This window comes from Typha latifolia, chromosome 5, assembly GCF_019914945.1.
Source record: "Typha latifolia isolate L0001 chromosome 5, TyphaL0001v2, whole genome shotgun sequence".
Classification (NCBI taxonomy): domain Eukaryota; kingdom Viridiplantae; phylum Streptophyta; class Magnoliopsida; order Poales; family Typhaceae; genus Typha; species Typha latifolia.
The window spans coordinates 12,955,885-12,975,299 of NC_133090.1; the positions used below are offsets into that span (position 1 = coordinate 12,955,885).

At 40.9% G+C, this 19,415-nt stretch overlaps 5 protein-coding genes across 6 annotated transcripts; 3 read left to right on the top strand and 2 right to left on the bottom strand.

Moving 5' to 3' along the window:
- Positions 1–1,957: 1,957 nt before the first annotated feature.
- LOC140788633 (probable purine permease 5) lies at positions 1,958–4,045 on the bottom strand. The gene is made up of 2 exons (XM_073137979.1): positions 3,822–4,045; positions 1,958–3,139 (listed from the first exon to the last, which is right to left on the bottom strand). The coding sequence occupies exons 1-2, from the start codon at positions 3,862–3,864 to the stop codon at positions 2,097–2,099; spliced, it is 1,086 nt and encodes a 361-aa protein (XP_072994080.1). The 5' UTR covers positions 3,865–4,045; the 3' UTR covers positions 1,958–2,096.
- Positions 4,046–4,650: 605 nt separating this feature from the next.
- Positions 4,651–8,243, top strand: LOC140789307 (cytochrome b561, DM13 and DOMON domain-containing protein At5g54830). The gene has a single exon (XM_073138966.1). It carries the CDS (start codon positions 4,961–4,963, stop codon positions 7,667–7,669), a length of 2,709 nt encoding a protein of 902 aa, XP_072995067.1. The 5' UTR covers positions 4,651–4,960; the 3' UTR covers positions 7,670–8,243.
- A 4,523-nt stretch (positions 8,244–12,766) lies between these two features.
- LOC140788552 (transmembrane 9 superfamily member 9-like) lies at positions 12,767–16,536 on the top strand. Of its 2 annotated transcripts, none has more exons than XM_073137827.1 (7): positions 12,767–13,011; positions 13,877–14,041; positions 14,131–14,240; positions 14,318–14,426; positions 14,498–14,622; positions 14,725–14,878; positions 15,029–16,536. In XM_073137827.1, the coding sequence occupies exons 1-7, from the start codon at positions 12,892–12,894 to the stop codon at positions 16,184–16,186; spliced, it is 1,941 nt and encodes a 646-aa protein (XP_072993928.1). In that variant the 5' UTR covers positions 12,767–12,891; the 3' UTR covers positions 16,187–16,536. The 2 variants fall into 2 exon arrangements, with proteins under 2 accessions (XP_072993928.1, XP_072993929.1); XM_073137828.1 differs by having other exon boundaries at positions 12,768–13,011; positions 14,510–14,622.
- Positions 16,537–16,670: 134 nt separating this feature from the next.
- Positions 16,671–17,842, top strand: LOC140788554 (early nodulin-like protein 19). Its single transcript, XM_073137832.1, has 2 exons — positions 16,671–17,275; positions 17,362–17,842. Exons 1-2 carry the CDS (start codon positions 17,116–17,118, stop codon positions 17,724–17,726), a joined length of 525 nt encoding a protein of 174 aa, XP_072993933.1. The 5' UTR covers positions 16,671–17,115; the 3' UTR covers positions 17,727–17,842.
- Positions 17,843–18,180: 338 nt separating this feature from the next.
- On the bottom strand, positions 18,181–18,835 carry LOC140788555 (uncharacterized). The gene has a single exon (XM_073137833.1). The coding sequence runs from the start codon at positions 18,697–18,699 to the stop codon at positions 18,376–18,378; it is 324 nt and encodes a 107-aa protein (XP_072993934.1). The 5' UTR covers positions 18,700–18,835; the 3' UTR covers positions 18,181–18,375.
- Positions 18,836–19,415: the final 580 nt, after the last annotated feature.

Here is a 19,415-nt window from a genome sequence, read left to right on the forward strand (position 1 = left end):
TTTTGAAATTGTTGCTTCACTTGAGTTTGAGTATATTTTTGGTAATGGTTGCATTGTCAATTGATTAGTTATGGAAGGATTGTTTTTTACCACATATATCTTCTGAACCAATCTTTTTCAGGTTTATATGTGAAAGGGTATATGTGGATTTCTTTCTTAGTTTAAATGTTGTATGTGAGTAACAAAAAAAATTCAGGGAGTGTATATAAAAAACAATGATATAATTAACCCTTGTTTTTAAGCATATCTTACGAGCTCCACTTCTTGATTTAGTATGTGGCCATATGTGCTGAATTTGCATAGAGTGAAACTTCGTCTCATTTTGGTTGGTTATGCTATTGCTTATTGTCTATTATTATAGTGTTTTAGAGAAATGTTTACGAGTTGTGTTCTGTTATGAAATTGTCATAAGAAAGTTTATTTATGGAGTTGTATATGCGGCAAGTTTGTATTCGCAAAGCACACTCTAAATCATATTCTGAATCTTGTGACGGATTTAGAAGATATCAATTGACTTGGGCTTAAATCTTAAATCCAAGCAAATTAAATCTTGAACTGGAACTTATCTGGCATCGGTTGAATCTGATATCAGTGAAGATGCATTTTGAACTAAACAGCTAATATTTGGATAACAACGAACAATTACTACATACATGCTAGATAATATATGCTAGAATAGTATTACTCAATTGACTGCATGTTACCTATAACTATATTTTTGACAATATGGAGTCGAGTCTGATCAAGATAGGTCGTTTGAAATTAGTGAATGCAAGACAAAGCTTGTACTTGGAATCAAATTCACCACCATTGATCCTAGAATCTGTCAAACATATCTTCTCTTTTGGCAGCTTGAATTAATTGAAACTTGGGTTATTATACCGCCATATGAAACCAGTTGTTCCTGTTTCAAGGTGGTATGATTTGAACAATTAGCTCACATCCAGATTATCTATCCTCTACTTGGTCGTCTATATGTTGGAATTATAACAAAAACTAAAGATTGGTGAATATATGTCAGTCTGATATTTTACTTCTGGTCAGCTTCATTCTGTTTATAATATTTTTCATCCTGCAGATCAAAGATGGATGGAGCAGAAACTATCCGATGTTACTCTACTAGTTATTCAAGTGCGTACCTAAATTTCTAAAATCTAGTTTCTTCTATCCAAGTATTTTCTGCTTAGTTTTAGTTTCTGTTTTTCCCATTACAAACACTCTTCTGATTGTAAATTGGAATTCTCTCCTTGGTTTGGCTCTCTCCAGTAGAATCTGGTATACAAACATATGGCCGAAGTGAAATTCGCACGCTCGAGATTACGACCGAGAAATATGCTCCATAAGGTTAACCTAATGATCAACTCTACTTCCTCAGGATTAATGGTTGTTATTCCTTTATATTTTGTATTGTTTTCACAAATGAGCAGGAATGGAATATGCTTTGATGAGATTACTGAAGCTGAGAGGAAGGTTGTATTCCTTAGTTGCTTAATCGAGGTCATGTCTTAATTGACCATATGATTCTAAGCAGAACTCAGAATGCTTTGGTGGTGTGCTTGTACTTCTAGCAATGTCTATCCCAGAAAGTTGCTTTAAAGGAGAACTAATTTTCCAACGTTTATGGAAAGAAAGAGTTGGAAGTAGTTTAATCACTTGGGGGTTTTGTAGTTTAATTTTTATTTTTATTTTTATCAGTGTATATTTTTTTTAGTCATAATGTATATTTCGTTATAATGGGTTAACAAATCAAAAAACTAAATGCAATTAAATTGTATAAGTCTCTCAATCCTGATATTTGTATTTCAATCCACCACGATCCTGGAAAATATTTTCATCTGCTGAAGATTAATTTGGAGGTTGTGAAAATAATAAGTTGGCGAGGGAGCAAGATTTATTAGAGTGGGTTTTGTAATTTAATTGCATTTAGATATTTGATTTACAATAACAGACTGTTGAATTAAGTAAAAAATTCTGTCTGAGGAATAAAAATTAAGTATTTAGAGTTTATTGAATTAAATATAAACTGTTTTTGTTTAATTCAACAACTTCTCTACAAGAAGCGATTTCTATTGATCAGAACGAACGCCTACTTCGATTTAATAAGAATGGCCAACAACATACGAACAGAAACCCCAGACTGTGATGACCAACGAGAGGATCTTAAATCCGCTCATTGGATCATGGAACAAGATGACTGCAGCTACGCTGGTTAATGGAACTCTCACTGCATTTAGAACGCCAGCCAAAACGGTTGAAGCTAGAAATACAACTCCGGTGGCCCCTAAAACTCCCAGCTGAAATGTGACGGCAGCCCAACTGAGCACCATAACGTACGAAGCTTCGCCATGGTTAAAGCTGCGCGACTCTGCTCGCATCCCTCGGAAGTCTCCATTGGCAACCAGACCCACAGAGGTGAAAGCAAAGGCAGCAAATGAGACCATGACCTGCTGCTCCAGCACCACATGGAACGATCTCCGGCCTAATATCTTCATGAAAACAAGCTCCGACAGCGCAAAGATCAGACCGTGAAGAGCAGAGCCGACGATATCCCACACGAAGCCGACGGTGTACTGTCTGTCTGTAATCCCTTTGTATCTATCAGACTTGGAATCCAAGGCTATGATGACTACACCCGCAGTTATGACAACAATGGCATTTATAGAGGACAAGTTGGTTTTGTTCTTGGCGATGAGATATCCAAATAGTGCAGAAAATATGAGAGAAGATGCTGCCAAGAGAGAAGCCGTGGACGCTGGGAGATAGGCGTAAGCCCATGCATACATGAGATTATCAGCAGCACTGAGGAAGCCGAGAAGAACGTACCAAAGGAATAGCTTGAGAGATAGCGGGGTTGGCGATATTCTACCGCTGAGATAAAAAGGAAGCAGGAGAAGAGCGGTCAGCGGCCATCCTGCAACCGCCGACCACGATAGTATCCACTTGCTCAGGCCGCCGCCGTCGTAATAGAGGCGAGATAGAAGGCTTGATGCCGGAAATGCGGTGAGCATCGCCGTGCTGCTGACGATGAGTAGAAGCCAATGGGAGAGGGGTTTCCTTCGGTAAGTTTCCAAAGCCAGTGTAGTAATTTCAGCTGCTTTCTTGCATAATGAGGAAGTGGATTCATTTGGCTCCTCTACTCCTAAATTTGAACCAAAACAATATTTCCTAGTCATCCATCAAGAGTTGGAGAAGAAAACCACAATGTGAAATGGCATCTGCTATTTGTTTCACCAAACAAAACCATGAAAGAGCTGCATGCCGTAACAATTCACACAGTTCCATTTAAATTTTATAAAGTTGAGAAGAATTTGTTGAGGATTGTCCTTATAAGAAGAGTGCAGCATATGATAACTCACTCGAGAGATTGATGGTAGGCATGGAATAAAACATTGGTAATTCACAAACCTTCTTGATATAGAAGCTAAGGAGCTTCTTTTCTCTAAAAAAAAAAAAAAAAAAAAAAAAACCAAGAAAAATGAGCTTGTTTGATTATTGGTCTATTCCTCCTAAACATATCTCTTAAGAAACTAAAGTTCCAGGAACCATAAGAGTTACAGACCTAAAAGAAGGGCAAAGCAAAAGCATCTATAATAATGTTTCAGTTTCATCAAAGAGGCGACGAAATCTTTCAATTTCTTCGCCTCAAACAAATCCAAAATCTAACATCTTAAAACGAAGCAAACCCAATCACTCAGTGAGGTCAAATTGTATCAATAATCTGCCAAAAGTTCCTTGTAAACACTCACAATTGAGTTTTTTTTTTTAACATAGAACATCTGGATTCAACTCAAAAAAGAGAAATTTTGTGAGAAATTGCCTACTTGGGGATTGGATTGGATGGTGCGTGGCTTCTTTATCATCCATCGAGTGGAATCCCACGTTTCCAGTTACTCCTCCCCCACTCTGCTACAATTGGGTGTGCTATAAAGAACTATGCATGTCAAGAGAAGAGTCTTTCTTTTTTCCTCTCTTTTTCTTTCAGAGAAGTCACGTTTCACACTGCCGGTAGAGGATCCACTACGTCCTAGGAAGTAGGAATTTTCTTGCATTTGGGCCTGGTCGGTAGGACAGAATAGGAGAGAGAAGACAAGATAAGATCACAAGAGTGAGAGAAATTATAGAGAAGAAAATAAGAGAAAGGAAGAGTAAAAAAAAAACTCAGCCAAAAATTGGAGAATAATGGGAGAAAAGAAGAAGTGAAGACTGAAGAGCTACTCTTTTTTTTTCTCTTGTGTATCCAAATACTTTGGGAAGAAAATTATTTTTATTAAAACCACCCAATATTTTTGCTCACTTATGGCCTAAGAAATATTAATAAATTTTGGTAAAAAATAAAAATGAACAGTTTTTAAGTTTGAACGAGGTTTTTTTTTTTTTATAGATAATTTTATTTTGTCAAAGTATAAAAATTATATATTTTGTCAAATAACTTTAGAGTATGTTTGAGACATTAAAATTAAATTACCATAATGCCCCTATAAATCTTCCATCCATATTTTAAATAAAATGCACTTTCGTTAATACAAAAGTTATTAGTATCTGTTTAACTAAACTATAATTTTAAATTTTACTATAGGTTCAATATTTGTATTTAAATTTAGATCCGGATATAAATTTAGCCCCTATATTATCAGTATCGGATCCGTTTTCAACCCTAGCTTGAAGGCATTTCCATTCGGCGTTCCGCACACTCTCTGTCTCTCCGTGGGAACAACGAATAGTTACAAAAATATACAACAAACCGCGGAGAGAGAAAGAGGAAGAGGGAGAGAAAGAGAAAGAAGAAGAGAAAGAAGCTTCTGAAATCTCCGAGGAAGCCGCCTCAGCCTCCAAACCCCCATCATTTTACCGAACAAATCCACCAACCATTAGTTCCATACCTCTTCTCCTACAATACCCAATACTTTTTACCTAACCCTAACCTTAATCTCTTCTCCTAGATCTCGATCCATCTCCACCCATGGCGAGATCGTCACCATTTCAACTCCTCCTCCTCCTCTCCGTCTACTCCTCTGCTGCCGCCGCTCCCGCTCCCTGCGGCAAGAACACTACCCTCGCCGGCACGGAGGCCGAGCTCGCCATGGTCCAGCACCAGCTCCGCGGTGTCGTCCGCATCCTCGACGGCTGTTCCTTCTCCGTCGCCGGCCTCGACATGCTCGCTGGATCCCCCGCTGTCCGGTGGTGGGGCGCCGATGGCACCGACCTCCGGAACCTCTCCCTCGGTTCTCCGATATCCGATCTCCCCCTCAACCGCACATTCCGCAACGAGACCCTGAGCGTCCCGCTCCTCCCCAACGCCTCCTGGGACCAGATTGCCGTACTGGCCGTCTGGGATCCGACCACCGCTTCCGATTTCGGCCACGTCGTCCTCCAGTCCCCAGATCCCGGCGATCTCTCTCCGGCTCCGGCTCCGGCCCCTGCGCCTGCTTCGGATACTGTCCCGGAAAATCGTCCGATCCACCTTCAGCCCACCATGTTCGACAATTGCCGCACGCTATCCCCAAGGTATCGCGTTCGATGGACTCTTTACCCTGAATCTAATTCTATAGAGATAGGCTTGGAAGCCTCCATTGGATCGGAATACTATATGGCGTTAGGGTGGGCAGATCCCGGGGCTTCATCACCTTCCATGATCCACGCCGATGTGGCATTGACTGGATTCACTGAGGAAGGGATGCCCTTTGCTGAAGACTACTTTATTACTCAGTACAGTGAGTGCCTCCTGAACAAGGATGGAAAGGTTGAGGGCGTCTGCCCTGATACTATCTATGAGGGCTCGGATCCTGTCGGATTGGTAAATAATACCAAGCTGCTATACGGGCATCGGAGGGACGGCGTTTCATTTATGAGGTATGAGCGCCCTCTCATGTCTGTTGATCAGAAATATGATGTGCAGATCAATGTGACGGAGAACATGACGGTGATATGGGCGTTGGGTATGATGCGACCCCCTGATGCCCTCCGGCCATATTACCTTCCCCAGAATCATGGTGGTCCTCCTGAGAGTGCTTATGGGTTCATTAGCCTCAATGTGTCAGAAAAGATGAATGACTGCTTTGGCCCGTTGGATGCGGATGATAAGGAAGATCAAGACCGAATTACTGCCAATGGGAAGACACCGCTGATTGTGACTTCTGGGCTGGCTTTGCATTACCCGAACCCTCCAAACCCCTTGAAGGTTCTTTACGTTAACAAGAAAGAAGCTCCACTACTGAAAGTGGAAAGGGGTGTGCCAGTGACGTTCTCCGTGCAAGCTGGACATGATGTGGCACTCTATGTAACTTCTGATCCCATTGGTGGGAATGCTACATTACGGAACTTGACTGAGTCTATCTATGCTGGTGGGCCAGAAGCTGAAGGAGTCCCAGCCAGCCCGACAGAGTTGGTATGGTTGCCTGACAGAAATACGCCGGATGAAGTTTATTACCATTCACTCTATGAGCCAAAGATGGGATGGAAGGTTCAGGTTGTTGATGGTGGTCTTAGTGATATGTATAATAACAGTGTTGTGTTGGATGATCAACAAGTTTCCTTTTACTGGACTTTGTCTGATGGTTCAATATCAATTGCAGCGCAAGGTGAGAAGAAAAGTGGATACCTTGCCATTGGTTTTGGAAGTGGTATGGTGAACAGCTATGCCTATGTTGGTTGGGTAGATAATAATGGGACAGGACATGTCAGCACTTATTGGATTGATGGAAAGGATGCAATGAGCGTGCATCCAACTTCTGAAAATCTAACCTATGTAAGATGCAGATCTGAAAATGGCATCATTACATTTGAGTTTACTCGCCCTCTATCACCTTCTTGTAGTGGAAGGGTGGAGTGTAAAAATATTATTGATCCAACTACCCCTTTAAAGGTTATATGGGCAATGGGTGCTCAGTGGTCAGAAGACCATTTGAGTGCGCGTAACATGCATTCTGTTACAAGCAGTCGACCAATACGGGTTCTGTTGTTGAGAGGTTCAGCAGAGGCAGAGCAGGACCTACGCCCTGTTTTAGCTGTTCATGGGTTTATGATGTTCGTCGCCTGGGGTATCTTGCTTCCAGGTGGAATTTTATCAGCAAGGTACTTGAAGCATGTGAAAGGTGATGGCTGGTTCCAGATACATGTCTACCTGCAATACTCGGGAATAGCAATTATGTTACTTGGTGTTCTATTTGCTGCTGCTGAACTCCGAGGTTTTTATATTAGTTCAATTCATGTTAAATTTGGTGTTACTGCTTTAGTGTTGGCATGTGCACAGCCTCTAAATGCATATGCACGGCCTAAAAGACCTGCTAATGGAGAGGTTGCTTCTTCAAGGAGGATCATTTGGGAGTACCTGCATGTTATAATTGGGAGATGTGCCATCTTGTTTGGAATTGTGGCACTCTTTAGTGGAATGAAGCATTTAGGACGTAGATATGACAGTGAAAATGTTGAAGGGCTTAATTGGGCTCTGATTTTGTGGTTCTTGGCTGGCGCTCTGCTAGTTATGTACTTGGAATATATGGAGGTCAGACGAAGGAGAAGTGATAGGAACTCTTTCAGAGGCCATTGGGTGTTGGGAAACAATGAGGAAGATGATTCAGTTGATCTGTTGCATCCTGAAAGGACAGTTAGTAAACCAGAGTCTAATTCTTCTGGACTAATGGAAGTGCAGCTTGAACCTCTTAGCAGATGAGTTAAATTTGTTCTTATACTTTTTATGTGAACACACAATTCCTTCAGTCTTGGGATTTCTTACTTGTAGAGAATTATGGAGCCAAACTTTTTGACTGTGCAAGGACTCTGCTGTGCAAGGATACTTTCTCCTACATGGTGCAGATATCTAATTCGACAACTTATATGGTGCATTTCTGTTATTGCACCATGATACTTTATTTGTATATATGTACAATATGCAAAGAACGCCAGCACAATCTGGTGGGCTGGTTGCATAAATACATCATTCGGCAATTACAGATATTTTCTCACAGTAGAGGGTGGTAGAGATTGTTATGCATAGAAGTATTAGTTGGAGTGAGCAATCATCAGCTGGCAATGTTCATGGACATCACCTTATAATAAGAATTGCACTGATCCTCTGGAAGTAAGATGCTTTTTGGTATATTTTAATTGTGATCCCTTTAATTTTAATGTTCCTGAGTATACATTTTCCGTTAGTAGTTTCAGAAAAAGTTGTGTTATTGAATGGTTTATTTTCTTATGCTTATTATTCAAAAAAGAAGAAGATTAATCGTCAGCAATTTTTCCTATTCTTGTTTGTCAAACTATTTTTTTTTTCATTTATTTGATTCCCGAATAGAGTGAACCGAGTTGTAATGAACAACAATTTCCTATGTTGTGATTGATTTATTATAATGACATATGCTGCCATGATACATTTAATTAATGTCTTTTCTTACTACATTAGTTGTTTATTTTATTAAAATAAAATTTCTGTAAGTCACATTCAAACGACACTACTATCCTTCGTCTATATCCCTCTTCTTTTAATTTTTATCGATTGTCGATTCCCCCCTCTTTTTTGGGATCTTGACCACTTCTTCTCCTTCGTCTATATCCCTTAAACAACACTACTATCCACCTTCATTTCTATATTCATCCATATCCATAACATTCACTCCACCCATCATCACCACCATTATCCGCAATATATCGTGTTTTCGTCCCAGTTGCAGTTCGAATCTGTGAAGGGCGTAAATACGAAAAACATAGATCAGGGAGTTACGGATCTAATCCACTTGGTTTCGTAATTTTCTGACTAAAGGAGAATATTTGACGAATATTTTTCAACGGTTGTGCGGACTGATTTTAGTAATAAATCCAGATCTTGAAGGAATTGTTTTGTAGCATATCTTTTGGTACAAGAACTCATCAATTTGGTATCAGAGCCATGTTAACCTCAGACTTCTATTAATGGTTGAAACAAGAAAGATGACATCAGCAAAGAGAGCACATCGACAAGGGAAGATTCAACCCACGATAACCCTAACCGTAAGGCTGACTCCTTTGGAGCGACCACGGCAGGACCGAGTCAACCAACATCCATGGGTGTGAATATGGGCTTGGTGGATGAACTTAGGGGCATGCTCCAAACCTTGCTGCATAGAGTTGATGCAATGCAAAAGGATCACATTATCTAAAGGAATATGTCATGAACCGATCAGCTTCGTCATCTCTTCGACGAAGATTGGTACCTCAAGAAGGACCAGTGGTGGAACCACACCGATTCGATACCCCACAGGTCCAGGTGCGACATGTTAGTGTCAATGATCCTCTTTACATATGCCTACACATCATCCCCTACCTCCAATACAAAACCCAAGATCGGTGGTGGTGGAACCCAAGAGGCGTGCGACACCGGTGCGCTTCGTCGATGAGGAGGATTAACACTTTGAGGATGAGGTTGATCCCTTCGGAGATGGTGATTAATGTGCTCGAGGATTTAGAGAATGAGATCAACATGCACAAAGGTTCAGACCTGAACCAAAGATCTTTCGCGAACCCGACAATGCTATTTGAGGAAGAACTGCACGCTTGGACTTTTCAAAATTTTAAGGCGGTGATCCAACAGATTGAGTGTCTCAAGTTGAACAATACTTTGATTGTCAATGGACAACGAAGGACACGAAAGTCCATATAGCAAGCTTTCACCTCCAAGGAACGGCATTGCATTAGTATAGATCGGTTATTCGTGGTGAAAAATTTACTGGTTGGGCTGATTTTTGTAGGAGGATTATACACAGATTTGGAACAACAGCATATGAAGATTTTGCTGCCACATTATGCAAGATGGTTCAGAGTACGACCGTATTGGAGTACCAAGCAAAATTTGAAAGAGTTAGTAGTTGTTGTGAGCCACCTTGGCCCGAACCGACATTGATGAGCACATTTATTTCAGGGCCGTGAGAAGAGATACAGGCGGATATTCGTACTCTATGTTCTACCACTCTTGAGGAGGCATTTGAGAAGGTCGTGAGGATGGAGCAAAAACATAAGGCTCTCAAGATGACAGCAAAAATAAGTTGGGGCAACCAAGATGGGCGGTTTGCACCTAGAACACCGGTTGAAAATTTTGCAAGTTCAAAGACAGCGGCTACAAGGACTAGACCACGACCATCTTTGAGACCTTCCGATATTAGACCACCACTACCATCATCTGTAATATATCGTGTTTTCGTCCCAGTTACAGTTCGAATCTGCGAAAGACGTAAATACGAAAAACATAGATCAGAGAGTTACGGATCTAATCCACTTGGTTTCGTAATTTTCTGACTAAAGGAGAATATTTGACGAATATTTTTTCACGGTTGCGTGGACTGATTTCAGTAATAAATCCAGATCTTAAAGGAATCGTTTCGTAGCCTATGTTTTGATACAAGAACCCATCATGCCACCATGTAACTAGATTATGCATGTCAATTAGCTGGATTAATAGTTTCGTACTTCCTGTTTCTGTCAAGGTTTCACTTAGAGATTTTCATCCACTTCGTATATGGCATGTAAACCTGATCCAAAATTGATATTAAGAGATTGGCAGTGGCAATTTTTCATTGTTGCTACTAGTAATAAGCCACAAGACGGTCTCCATTTTCCTATCAGCTTTGTTTGAATTGATTTGGGAACTTGTTTGGTAGTTCAAGTAAAAGCTCAAATTGCCAGCAATCCAGCATGAACTATTACTTTGATGTTGATGTGAAGTTATAATTTTGGTGCTCATTCTTTGTTTTTTTTTGTTGCCATTCGAGGGGTATGACTATTATTGTTGTTGTTCTTTCTAGAAATTCAAAACAAAAACTAGAGCTGTTTTGGCATGTACCTGGAATTATGAGAGACTTTCTGGGTCGATGCCCTTCTTTTCAAATAAACTGATGCTTCTTTGAGGAAGATTCTTAAGGACAGTATCTTTCAATCAGGATTGAGTTATGTATATGGTTTCTTTGCTAGATTGTAGATTAAGTAACAGACGCCATGACATTTTGTCTCTACCGGCAATCTGCAACATTTCATGCAGCAGTAAGAGTAGCCAGGAAAATGATCTGCTGGATATTTGGTCATCAAAATACTCAGAAAATTGTTAGGTGATGTTGGTGGAGGTCATTGTTACAATGTCCGCCAGCTTGTGGAACTTGGAGATAGGCTTGTTGTACAAGGCTTATATGCCAATGTACAGGCATATGGCTGATCGTTTATGATTTACCCCCACTCTCTCACTTCTACTTTTGTCATAATGAAGATTGTTTGACAGAATAATAATGGGTTAGGTAATATACCTTTTGGAAATTTTTATTTTTTATTTGCCTGATGGGGTGTTTATATGTTCTTCTCCACACATCCACGTGAACCACATTATGCATTTTAACTCAATTAGGGTGGAAGACCTTATTAAGAGAATAAGGAGGGAAAGGTACCTGGATAAATGCATGAAGAACTGAGAAGAGGTATGCTGATCCTTAGTCGATAGATGGCATTAACGAAGAGCTGAGTTGAAAAGAAAAGGTATTACTGCAGTAAGGTTAATATGCTGTTATTTGAGTAATATCTGCACTATGGAAACACTTCTGGAGAATCTAATCAACTACCTATTTGCCTATGAATCATTTTATTCTCATTGATAAACTTTTTTCTGCTAGATGTCTGCAATGATCATAAAATTTCAAAAAGAGCTTGACAGACAATGTGATGATGCGGTTTTCTTCTCCTTTGGCAATTTCTTGCGCATCATTCCAGTTGATCTAGTAATCCATGAACTGCACTCTTTGGAATTTTGTCCTTAAAACAAGATTTTAGGTGGTGGTCTACTCACTAGTGCATTGCTGATGAAATGGAATGTTAAGCTCCTATCTCGCCTTTATGATGATGATAGCTATTTCTTTACCATCTCCATTTCTTTTTCCATTTTATTTTCGTTTTTACCGCATGTGCACATGTTTTCTTTGATCTGGCTTCAATATACTTGTAGTAGCTTGCAAGGATCATAGTTGTACTCTTATAGAGTTTTCTGAAACTTTCCATAGTGTAGGATATTTGCATCCAGATTTAATACTTTTGTTGGAGAGAGTTGCTCATATTTTCTAGATCCAAAGGAAAGGTCTACAGAGTTTTCATTATATTTTGCTAGAGTTTTACTGGTTCCTTTTTGTCTCCAAAGAATGTGAAAACTGCCTACTGTCTCCCACAAACATTGGCAAATTGCCGAATCCCAGGTAGATCTATGTGCACTTTTTTATTACTCTACAAACGTCTATCTTCTTGGATGCATCCTTAGTTGTGGTCCAACCATAAAATCACCTTCCAAGTTCCAATAGGTGATAGCATATGACACTTTGCCAACCTTTTCTTTTTGTGCCTTTAACTACAGGGCCATACCAAATTTGACAAAGATAGCGTAGGACTCCAGACGTATGAACCAAAAGCTCTTTGATGATATTGATATTGCAACCATTCCTATATTTCTACGCTTAATATGAAGCAGTTATTTTGGCTTTTATTTTGATCCAAGCTCAACATAATCCACCAGTCAAAATATATGATCAAATTGATACCGAATAGTACTCTCGATTCTATCTTTTTTATTAAGTTTTTAACTTGGGAGTCAACGCTGATCAGTAATAAAAGAAGTCCAATCCAACCCTGTGGCAGTACCAAAGCAGATCTAATTCCTGTAACATTAGAGTTGTTAGGGGTACATTCGTAATTCAACCCCACCCAACTACTTTTAATATTAGTTTGTTACTACTAACTAATATAACCGAGTTAAAACTTTATTGGCCTGTGAATTATTAGAATAAGGTGGGTGAGAGAAGTAAAGATAAAGCTCTCCGTCGTCGTCGTCGCCCACGTATCTCCCATTTCTGCTCTCAAAGAGGAACCCTAGCGTTCCGTCTCTACTACCTTCCGATGAAGATCTCGCGATCGCTGGGGTTTCTCCCATGGGTCGCCCTCGCACTCTTGCTCTCCGTGGCGGTCCCGGCGCGGTGTTTCTACCTCCCCGGCGTCGCCCCCACTGACTTCCAGAAGGTAGTTATGCGAGACCCTTCTCGATCTCGATCTCGATCTCGATCTCGATTTCATTTCCTAGGGTTAGATACTTAGATCTAGATCTGGAGCTTCTTTGCTAGGGTTTCGGATTCAATTTGATGTCTAGGTTCCTTGGATCTGAGCGAACTTGTGTTCGTTCATGGGTTTTTTTTGTTAGATCTAGGTTGCCATGCAATCGTTGTATTGACTTTGTTTCTCTTACCAATTTTGTTCTTCGATTTTTCCGGTCTTGCTTGCTTTGTAAACCTGCCATTTATTGGATCTACAAATGAAGTTGTAAAGTGCTGGATCCTTGCGGTTGATAATTTACTTTAATAGATCAAAGTGCTTGGAGAAGCCTTGGAGAATGAGGATGATGAGGGTATTTACTTTTGTTATATGCTGCCCGCCAATTATTTATAGGATCCAGATTGACTTCGTCAATGAAAATCTGAGATGATCATGTCAGTTATAGCATTAAATTGGACAGAATACAAATTTAAGGTAATTAATAGTTTAGAAGGACTTAAAAGCGACCACATTTTAGGATTTCTTCTGTTTGAGAATATCCTGTGTAAACATAATAACTAGCTAACTGCTAGTTTAGTTCTAGATCCAGTTATTTACCTTTTGAAGGGAATATAACAACTCTTGACTTGCTTAACAATCATATTTGACTTATTTCATATCCAATTCTATCCCTTGGACGGCAGCACCCACAAGGGTGTGGAAGCACTTTAACCATTTTATGTAAACATAGCTGGTTCAGATTATTTTTTCTTATTGATGCTAGAATCAATATTTTTAACCGGTAAGCTTTATACTTGTCCATGCCTTCATGGTAGTATCAACTTTCTGGCTGCAGAAAGATCCGCTTTTGGTGAAGGTGAACAAACTGACCTCCATAAAGACACAGCTTCCATACTCCTATTACTCTCTGCCTTTCTGTCGACCAGACACTATAGTTGACAGCGCAGAAAATCTTGGGGAAGTTCTTCGCGGTGATCGCATTGAGAACTCTCCATATGTGGTTAGTAGCTCCCTATTATTCCATGTTGCTCTTTATCTATATATTTGTGATCTCTAAGCTGTTCTCTATCTTTATATTTCCAACTTCAGTTCGAAATGAGAGAGCCCCAGATGTGTCAGATTGTCTGCAAGATATCTCTCAATGACAAAGAAGTGAAGGACTTCAAGGAAAAGATAGAGGATGAATACCGGGTTAACATGTAACTCTTCTCCTAGTGTTTTCTGCAATTGAGTACTTACATGATATCAGTAGAATATAATTAATTTTTTTTTACAGGATTTTGGACAATCTTCCCCTTGTTGTTCCTGTTAAAGGACTGGATCAAGAGTCAGCTATTATTTATCAGCATGGCTTTCATGTTGGTGTCAAAGGCCTATATTCTGGGGTGAGTTTTTCTTCTCTACCAAAAATTCATATTTGGATGTTTTCTTGGAAGTCATAGTAAATTTACTAAAGGCGTTTGTGCAGAGCAAGGACGAGAAAATTTTTATCCACAACCACTTGTCATTTTTAGTGAAATATCACAAGGATGCAGAGATGGATCTTGCTAGGATAGTGGGATTTGAGGTTAAACCATTCAGGTTCAGTTCAACTTCCGATGAACTTGTTTTATATGTCCTATTGTCTGAAACGTCCTTGTTCTATTATCCTCTCTTCTCAATTGCCAACTTTCTCTATTACAGTGTTAGGCATGAATATGAAGGTCAATGGGGTGGTAAAAAGACTCGATTAAGTACCTGTGACCCTCATGCAAAGCGGACTGTGACGAGCTCTGAATCTCCACAGGAGGTTGAAGCCAACAAGGATATCATATTCACATACGATGTTGACTTTCAGGTAATATTGCCAGCACCAATTAGGCAGAATGTGTATATGTTGGTTTAATTGTGTGCTTTCAGTAAAATCTTCTTAAAGTTTAAAATGTACACATGATTTTATGATGAGGCAATTCTTTATATAATTCTTTTTCTGATTTTTGCCATGCAGGAAAGTGAAGTTAAGTGGGCTTCTCGCTGGGATACCTATCTTTTGATGACTGATAATCAAATTCACTGGTTTTCTATTGTTAATTCTCTGATGATTGTTATTTTCCTATCTGGGATGGTAGCAATGATTATGCTTCGGACTCTATACAGAGATATCTCCAGGTACAACCAGCTGGAAACCTCGGAAGAAGCCCAAGAAGAAACAGGATGGAAGCTCGTCCACGGAGATGTCTTTAGGCCTCCTTCAAACTCCGACTTACTCTGTGTCTATGTTGGAACAGGTGTACAATTCTTTGGTATGCTACTTGTTACCATGATTTTTGCAGTTCTTGGCTTCCTCTCTCCATCAAACAGAGGAGGATTGATGACGGTCATGCTGCTACTTTGGGTCTTCATGGGCTTGTTTGCTGGGTATTCTTCTGCACGCCTCTATAAGATGTTCAAGGGTTCAGAATGGAAGAAGATTACCCTCAGGACTGCATTCACGTTCCCTGGTATTGTTTTTGCTATTTTCTTCGTTCTGAATGCCCTTATCTGGGGAGAGAGGTCTTCTGGTGCGGTACCTTTCACCACAATGTTTGCCCTTGTGCTGCTTTGGTTTGGCATCTCTGTACCTCTTGTATTTGTCGGGAGTTACCTTGGTTTCAAGAAACCTGCTATTGAGGATCCTGTGAAGACCAACAAAATACCCAGACAGATTCCTGAACAGGCTTGGTACATGAATCCTCTCTTCTCGATCTTGATTGGAGGCATTCTTCCATTTGGAGCAGTTTTCATTGAGCTCTTCTTCATTCTCACCTCCATATGGCTGAACCAATTCTATTACATATTCGGATTCCTTTTCCTTGTGTTCCTCATCCTCATCGTCACTTGTGCCGAGATCACTATTGTGCTTTGCTACTTCCAGCTGTGTAGTGAGGATTACTTGTGGTGGTGGAGGTCCTACCTCACCTCAGGATCTTCTGCAATTTATCTCTTCCTGTATGCGGCCTTCTACTTCTTCACGAAGCTTGAGATCACCAAGCCAGTGTCTGGCATTTTGTACTTCGGCTACATGCTTATCGCATCGTATTCCTTTTTCGTGCTGACGGGTACAATTGGCTTCTATGCATGCTTCTGGTTCACCAGGTTGATTTACTCATCCGTGAAGATTGACTAAGTGCGGAATGGTGTCACGCCAGTTGTTTGTATAATGTTTCAAAGATCAAGTCATCAGGCAGAATGATAACTCCCAAGGTATGGCGTGTATGGCTTCAGTTTTGAGTCTTTAAGGGGCTGTTTTGGTTCAATGTGAATGAAGATTAGTTTCCTTGTCAGATGTCTTAAGATAACTTGTCACTATAATTCATTTTTCCCATATGATCTCGTAGTGTCATTTGATCAACAAAGTGGTGGTTTAGTGAACTGAACGTTCATATACATTGTTCTGAGTTTCTTTTACCCTTTACAAGAAGAATGTGTACTCTAGTTATGGAACAATTTATAAGTGGAATCTTTTGTTGTCATTCTTATTCATATCTTTGTAGATTTAGGAACTTGATTGAGATTCGCTCACATGTAAATTGCTAATCTTATTCGAGTTTATATACTCTCTACTACTGCCTGATATAGTGAAGGCATGGCAATCCAATTATCGGGAGGCTGGTGACTGCCAAGTCTCCAGCCTATTGAAGCTGATGCCTTGTGGGAGTTTTGGGAACCCCGATAATTTTCTCCGATTGGGCACTTATCCGAGCTACTATCCATCCCAATAGACTCGGAAAAGAAGATTTATTCACGGATAAAACCCTTTATCAGGAAACTAAACAGGTCCCACATGTTTTCACTTTCCCCGTCCCTGTGTCTTTATTTTCAAATTTTAAATTTTAGAGTAATATGACTTCCTTCCTATCTTGCCTCCTTTTTATTCCTTTCCTGAGGGCTAGTCTGGTAATTTCAGACTGTCGCTCTTGCTCCCAATCCATGATCTCATAGACTCATACACCTCTTCCTCTTGGCCTTCCCCTGCAATTATTACATACATCCTTACCCTCTCCTGTTCCCCACTCCACCCTACTCAAATCAGCAAGCAGCGAAACAAAGATCCCAATGGCGTCCTCCCCCCTCCTCCCCCTCCTCCTCCTCTTCGCCGCCGCTTCCCTCTCCGCCGCCACCGACCACATCGTCGGCACCCATTTCGGCTGGAACCCCAACGTCAACTATTCCCTCTGGTCCAACAACCAGACATTCCTCGTCGGCGATCTCATCTGTAAGCTTCCTCCTCACCCCCAAAACTGATACTGGAATAACTTAGAGAAGTTTCTCCAAATCCTGACCCTAGATCTTGGATCGCAGCGTTCAGGTACCAGAAGAACATGTATAACGTCTTCGAGGTGAACAAGACCGGGTATGACAACTGCACCATGGACGGCCTCGCCGGGAACTGGAGCTCCGGCAAGGATTTCATCCCCCTCGACGAGGCCAAGACCTACTACTTCATCTGCGGCAACGGCTTCTGCTTCAGCGGCATGAAGGTCTCCGTCGTCGTACGTCCCCTCCCCTCCAACGACACCGCCCCCTCTGCCGCCCGCCGCGGCGGTTCCGCCGCCGTGAGGGCTTCAGCCTTCAGGTCCGCGTCCTCGCCGCCGGCGGCGGCGATCGCTATCGCCGCCGCTATCGTCTCTTTGGGCTGGATCCAGCTTGGATCTGGCGGGATCTGATCCGGTTAGTGTGTAATTTTTCGCGTCCGTCCGTTTTGTCTAATTTTACTTTCTTCTTAAATTCCTCTGGTTATCGCGGTGCTTAAAAGTACGAATTTATGTTCCCATTGCTCCTATTTATTCTTTATTTTCGGGTGATGGCCTCTGATTGGTTAGACAGCTAAAAGGCGGTGAGCCGGATAAAGTACTGGATCCGAGAATAAACGACTAATTAATATAACAAGTAGCCAAGTAGAAGCGATCCACATTCGTCTTATATTCCAGATGGTGAGTACAAAATCTCTTTAGTGAGATTTTAATGCAAAGGATTTTAATTAATTTTCCCACATCTCCGAATTGATCCACTCGTTACTCCTCCTACTCCACCCGAACAATTTACTTGTTAAAATTAATTGTCAAGCTAAGTGCTACAATAATATGATATTTTAATACGTGACCGATCACCAATATAAACTTATCTCAATAAAATCTCACTTCATCAAGTCAGCTTAAAGTTTTATTCCAATAGAAGCCAACGAAAGTGTGAAGGTGCTAAAAAAAACATCAATAACCACAACAAAAAAAAAAAAAAAAAAAAAAAAAAAGGAAAAACGAGTGACACTCCTATTACTTGCATCCGCAACCAAAAAACAGGGTGAATCAGAACCAATCACTTTGCTCTGTCAGATTTATCAACATCGCCACTAGACGGTGCGTCCGGCGCCGAGATGGCCTTGACGACATCGGTCGGGGTGGTTCCCGGCTTTGACTTGAAGTAAAGGGTGAGATATCCGATGGCGGCGACGATGGCAAAGCCGCCGATGGCCATGGTGGTGGTGCTGTAGGGCATGCTGCGCCGCTGATGCAGAACTTCACCGGGATGGTGGCCCGGCGGCCGCTTCGACGCCTCGACGCCTGCCGCCTTCACGCCCTCCGGCGACATCTTGTGCGTGTCGGCGTTCCTACGCCACTCCTCTGTGTTGCTCCCTGGCATCCCTCAATCTCTCTCTCTTCAAATCTCGTGTTTAGAGTCGTGTACTTGTGGAAGGAGGAGAAGGGAATGGGATCGGGAAGGTGGTTTAAGATGCCACGTAGAGTGGTGGATGCATGCATGCATGCATGGAGGAACGGACACGTTCCAAGTTTGACCTCTTCTTCGGTCCAAGCTCCGGTATTACCATCACATCTCATCTCACTACCACCACGTGCCGCCGAAGATTGTATGATATTGCTACAACCTACAGTAAGTGACATAATAATCTCATAAGATTGCTCACTTTTATCTTAGACAAGCAGTTCCGGACTTTCACTATTCCATTATTTAGGAAATAGGAATCCTATGGCCGTGGCGGATCGTATGCAAACCAAAGTGCAGGAATCGCTCCCCCTCCCAATATGCATAGATTTTGTACTCGAAGATGTTTCCCGTATCATTATTCTTTGATAATCTCATCTTAAGACTAAGATTCTTACGTGGCACAACACATATATTAATTAATAATCTCTACCTCCTAATGCATTACTTTATGAACAGAAATAAGTGTTCTCGGTCAACAATACGAGTAAAATGCTCATCAATCGTAACGACAGCTATAATTATAGTGGTTTGAATCGACGACACACCTAAACTGCACTCACAAGCAATAATCATTGTTTGTTCTTGCAAAATTTATCATTCAACCTATTTTTTTTCCTTTTCTTCCTTAAAAG

Excerpts from the sequence above, each read along its gene's own strand:
- LOC140788633 (XM_073137979.1), bottom strand. The coding sequence starts at position 3,864 with ATGGATGATAAAGAAGCCACGCACCATCCAATCCAATCCCCAA. Across the intron at positions 3,140-3,821 it reads CCATCCAATCCAATCCCCAA|GAGTAGAGGAGCCAAATGAA; the intron begins GTAGGCAATTTC and ends GTTCAAATTTAG.
- LOC140789307 (XM_073138966.1), top strand. The coding sequence starts at position 4,961 with ATGGCGAGATCGTCACCATTTCAACTCCTCCTCCTCCTCTCCGTCTAC.
- LOC140788552 (XM_073137827.1), top strand. The coding sequence starts at position 12,892 with ATGAAGATCTCGCGATCGCTGGGGTTTCTCCCATGGGTCGCCCTCGCA. Across the intron at positions 14,427-14,497 it reads TCAAAGGCCTATATTCTGGG|GCGTTTGTGCAGAGCAAGGA; the intron begins GTGAGTTTTTCT and ends AATTTACTAAAG. Across the intron at positions 14,623-14,724 it reads TTTGAGGTTAAACCATTCAG|TGTTAGGCATGAATATGAAG; the intron begins GTTCAGTTCAAC and ends TCTCTATTACAG.
- LOC140788554 (XM_073137832.1), top strand. The coding sequence starts at position 17,116 with ATGGCGTCCTCCCCCCTCCTCCCCCTCCTCCTCCTCTTCGCCGCCGCT. Across the intron at positions 17,276-17,361 it reads CCTCGTCGGCGATCTCATCT|CGTTCAGGTACCAGAAGAAC; the intron begins GTAAGCTTCCTC and ends CTTGGATCGCAG.
- LOC140788555 (XM_073137833.1), bottom strand. The coding sequence starts at position 18,699 with ATGCCAGGGAGCAACACAGAGGAGTGGCGTAGGAACGCCGACACGCAC.